The sequence below is a fragment of the Limulus polyphemus genome, unplaced genomic scaffold (assembly GCF_000517525.1).
Source record: "Limulus polyphemus unplaced genomic scaffold, Limulus_polyphemus-2.1.2 Scaffold348, whole genome shotgun sequence".
NCBI classification, from domain to species: domain Eukaryota; kingdom Metazoa; phylum Arthropoda; class Merostomata; order Xiphosura; family Limulidae; genus Limulus; species Limulus polyphemus.
Window position 1 is genome coordinate 559977 of NW_013665958.1, and position 4926 is coordinate 564902.

Consider the following 4926-nt stretch of genomic DNA (forward strand, 5'->3'; position numbering starts at 1 on the left):
TATATATATATATATATATATATATATTAAACATTTTTAACCAAGTCTGTTAAAGAAACTGACATTTAAGACAGAATAGGATATAACTTCACAAACTATTAACATGGCTTTGCTCCTGAACTAATAGTGCATGGAAAACTGTACATTCTGTCATAGCATTTAATAATTAGGGATGATAAATCAAACTTTTATTTTGGAAAATTATGCAAAGCTACACAACGGGTTACTTGCATTAGCCATCCTTAATTTTAAGCTGATAGACTAGAGGGAAGGTAGCTAGTTAACAGCACCCATTGTCTACTGTTGGGATACTCTTATTGATGTGGGATTTTAACATTTATATAATACACCCACTGCCCCAAAGTGTGACAAGCATTTTGTGGCTAGAGGATGCAAACCATGAACTCTAAAGTTTACAGCATAGCACACTAACATTAGACAATGCCCAGCTGGCTAAACTAAGCATATTTTAATAGTTGTTATATGTTAAAATTACTGTCATTTAATGAAAGACAAAGTGAAATTAATTAGAACATAGAATAAGTAAATCATTTACAAATATGATTTCTGATCATACACAACATCAATAAATTAAATATATATATATTTAATCTGATGATACAAAAGTAAGTAACAAGTTTGATGGTTAAATAAACAGAGAGAGAATTAGAGAAAAGGAAGCCAACATCATGTGACAAAAAATTACTATTTTAAAATATGCATTCATTATAAAATACCTTACAATACATTTAAAGTATATAAAAAAAGTATTAAAGTGCATGTTAAAATCTTCTTTATGTGATTGTGGATTCTATTTATACATATTCAAAAATTAAGCTTGTTAAATTTACTACCCTAACACATTTCTCACCATGTAAGTGTATAATTTAGTTGTGCCAAATAATCAGTTACAGCTGTCACTAAATCATATTTTGCAATAACACCAAAAATGATATATTCCCCCAAATTATAATGTTTCGATCCTAGGTAAACCTTTGATAATCAAACTAAGATTCCCATAAGCTGAACTTGTACCACTTGTACCCAATATACTGAATAAATACAAATACTTTTATTTATGTGATTATATTAACAAGTATTAACCAAATCAATTGTTGTTACACTAACAATATAGCAAAACAATTACAATGAGATAAAATTTCTATAGCTAAATTAATTTTAAATAGTACATACAGTATTAATTTCCAAGTAAAAAATTTGTCTCTCCATGCTGACATTTTTCTGCCAGTTATAACAGAACTGCTAACCTGTATGTGTTAAGTTTATTAGGTAAATACCTGTGTATACTACAGAGTATTATGCAACTACTGTATTTAAAATAAATCACAAATATTTTAGAGTGTTACTTACGAGGCCTGTGAGAAAAGTATCCGACCTTATTTTTTTTCGATAACCTGATGGATTTGAATCAAGCGCGCTTGCATGAGCCGACCTTGAACCTTCGTGCGCATGCGTGAATTTTTTCCTGCTTGTTGATTGCGTCAGTTGTTGGCAAGCAGCCATTGAGTGAGGTAGTGTGTAGTGCTCTCGTCGGTTTTTCATTGCAAGGAAAATGACAGAACGATTGGAGCAGCGCTACTGCATCAAATTTTGCCAGAAACTGGGCGACAGCCAGGTGGAAACCATTCGGAAGATTCAGACGGCTTTCGGTGATGATGCTATGGGCATCACACAGATTAAGGAGTGGTACAACCGGTTTAAAGACGGCCGCACAACGGTGGAGAGAGAGCCACGCTCCGGTCGGCCATCAATATGCCGAAATGACCAGGTCATTGCCAAAGTGAACACTATGGTGATGCGGGGCCGTCGTGTGACTATCCGAGAAATTGCGGAAGAGGTGGGCATCAGCACTTTTTCGGCACATTCCATTATGATCGAAGATTTGGCTATGAAGAGAGTGGCGGCGAAATTCGTGCCGAAGCTGCTTACGGCGGAGCAAAAGGAACTTCATGTTGAAGTCTCACAGGACATGCTGGACTCCACAAACGGTGACCCTGACTTCATGAGCACCATAATCACTGGTGACGAGTCTTGGGTGTACGGGTACGACCCGGAAACCAAATCCCAGTCGTCACAGTGGAAGCATTCCACGTCACCAAGACCAAAGAAGGCCCGCCAAGTGCACAGCAACGTCAAAGTGATGCTGACTGTTTTCTTTGACTCCCGCGGTGTGGTACACTACGAGTACGCACCACAGGGTCAAACAATCACCAAAGAGTACTACAGGGATGTCCTCCGTCGCCTATGTGATGCTGTGCGGTGCAAGAGACCGGAGTTGTGGTCAACAGGAAATTGGCGCCTCCATCACGACAATGCTCCAACACATTCCTCGCACTTGATTCAGACTTTGTTGGCGAAAAACCAGACTCCTGAGGTTCAACAGGCTCCTTAATCTCCTGATATGGCTCCTTGCGACTTCTGGCTATTCCCCAAACTCAAGAGGCCATTGAAAGGAACGCGATTTCAGACAAGAGAGGACATTATGGCTGCAACGACAGCTGAGCTGAACTCCATTTCGAAAGAGTCTTTCTTGGAATGCTTCCAACAATGGCGGCACCGCTGGGAGAAGTGTGTGGAGTCCCAAGGAGACTACTTTGAGGGTGATTAGGTTTCCAACGCTCCAGGTATGCCAGTTTTTATTCCCCGGCCAAAGGTCGGATACTTTTCTCACAGGTCTCGTATGTAAATCAGCTTCTCAATACATTAAGCTATCATGCCTACTTTGGATTTATTATTTATAGTATAGTACCTTTGTCTTTAGGCTTTCAGATTTTGTTATGTTTCAAACAGACTACACATCATTCATAATGTTAAGAGTTTATTGAACAATTTATGATTTTACTTATTAAATTGACAAGTGTGAAACTTTCTGTTGTTACATTGGCTACTGAAATGCCAAGTTACTTCAGTTAAGATAAAAAAGCAAATACTACAGTACAGTATAACTTACTAAGCTACACAAAAATTTTAAAAATATTAAACTACATTTCATTTTTAGGTAAAACTGGCAGATTTAATTGAAAAGGTATGGCATTTGCAACCAGAATAGCAGTTTATGCAACAAATGAGCTAAACAACCAAGTCAAAGACCTCAAAGTTCAGGCATATCCATATCTAATTTAGAACTACTGGGATAAAGGACAGCCACTTAGTAATACCACCACCTACACTGCTGCCCTTAACTGAATGAAAGGGCTGTCACTTTTATAGCAATCACACAGCTCTGAAAGTTCACTGTGTTTGTTCAACAGCATAATGTCAGCTCAAATCTTAGACCATATGATCCATATCCTGATGTGATGCCACTTTCCAAATCTTATCTTACATGACACCACTATGTTCCAATTATATTCCTGCTTAAATCTTTAAAAACAGGCCAAAACTGAGTTAATCTATTAACTTTGAAATTCTACCCAAATGGATTAAAAGAAATATTATATGTTTCTTCAGAATGGGTGTGGTCTAGGTCAATAATATTACTTCAGAACATTGAATTTTAAGCTTCATTATATCATATGCATGTGCATTGTGGTCAAAGGGTTATGACTTAGGTTCTAGAAAGGATAGAATTTTGCAGCACACTGGCAGACTTACCAATAATGTTAGACGATGTCCAGCTTATCTGTTGAAGGAAAGGTTCAGTAAATAATGGTTTGGTGGAAAAAAAGCCAATGCAGTAGTAAATTGCTGAAAAACACTAACATTCAACTGAATGCATATGCACATAGGTAGCTTAAAATGGACAAACAGAAACTTAAAAAACAAGATAATTCAAAATTGTTAATTTAAAAAGGGAAATAGGGATCATCAAAAAAGTACAAAAAAAGTTACATCAAAATGAAAAGATTATATTTCCAAGCCTATAGCTAGGGTCTCTAAAAAAAGTAAACAAACTAGACTGGAAATAGTGTCTGCATTATTTTCTCAAGCTACAAATCCCTATTTTGGTTCCACTAAAATTGATAAGTGCTGTAGACATAGGGTCAAAATAAGGATTTGTAGCCCAAGAAAATAATCTAGACACTATTTCCAGCCTAATATGTTTACTTTTTTTGTAGAGTCCCTAGTTTTAGGCTTGGAAATATAATTTTTGCATTTCGATTCAAATTCTTTCTGTACCTCTTTTACTTTTAACAATCTCTATTCACCTTTCTAAATTAACAATTTTGAATTATCTTGTTACAACATTACTAATACTATTTAAGTTACTGAGTTAGTGCTATATATTAGTATTACTATATACTGCAATAATAATATTATTAATAATATAGCACTAACTCAGTAACTGCCCCCTAGCACTACTACTAGTAGTATTTAAGTAGTACTAGTAATACTAATAGTATCGGCTCTAGTCTCTTTACCCTGGTCAAATTATAATTTTATACATTAACACGACAAATCGAAAACTTTCACTGTCTGTAAACTTTGAGAGTAATTATCCTCATTCAGTTGTTGTTATCTGTAGTACAATAAATATTAGTACTTACCTGTTTTATTACTGCTGTACCTGGTAATGAAGTATGTATACATTACTCCTAACTATAACAGTCCTGGCTTTCAAATTAGAGCGGATATCATTCACTTTGTATAGAGCGTCCCCTACATCTGAAAAAGTAAGCTATAAAGAAACATAAAAATTTGTTATATATGGTTCTCTTCGTAGCTCAGTTACGTCAAACAAACTGTAACAAATATAAAAATTATCGATGAATCAATTAACTTTAACATAATTGAATCTACTTCACATACAGTGTACTTCTGATTGAAATGTAAAGAATCGGGTCAAGCTACACACTAAATATCATTTTTCGTTTCCTACTTTAATATTAAAAAGGTTTGTATTTATTTTGAATTTTGCGCAAAGCTATACGAGGACTATCTACGCTACCCGTCCCTAATTTCGCA

General features: G+C 35.4%; 2 protein-coding genes across 2 annotated transcripts in view; one reads left to right on the forward strand and one right to left on the reverse strand.

Annotated features, from left to right (window-relative positions):
* LOC106457581 (centromere protein I-like) overlaps nt 1-4597 on the reverse strand; it is a 74254-nt gene extending 69657 nt beyond the window's left edge. The window contains exon 1 of the mRNA XM_022383578.1: nt 4509-4597. The gene's annotated coding sequence lies outside the window, so the exon portion shown is untranslated. The remainder of the gene's footprint in view (nt 1-4508) is intronic.
* LOC111085362 (putative uncharacterized protein FLJ37770) lies at nt 1574-2413 on the forward strand. The gene has a single exon (XM_022383581.1). The coding sequence runs from the start codon at nt 1574-1576 to the stop codon at nt 2411-2413; it is 840 nt and encodes a 279-aa protein (XP_022239289.1).
* Nucleotides 4598-4926: the final 329 nt, after the last annotated feature.

What these genes read in the sequence shown, in the direction of transcription:
- LOC111085362 (XM_022383581.1), top strand. Translation starts at nt 1,574, where the DNA reads ATGACAGAACGATTGGAGCAGCGCTACTGCATCAAATTTTGCCAGAAA.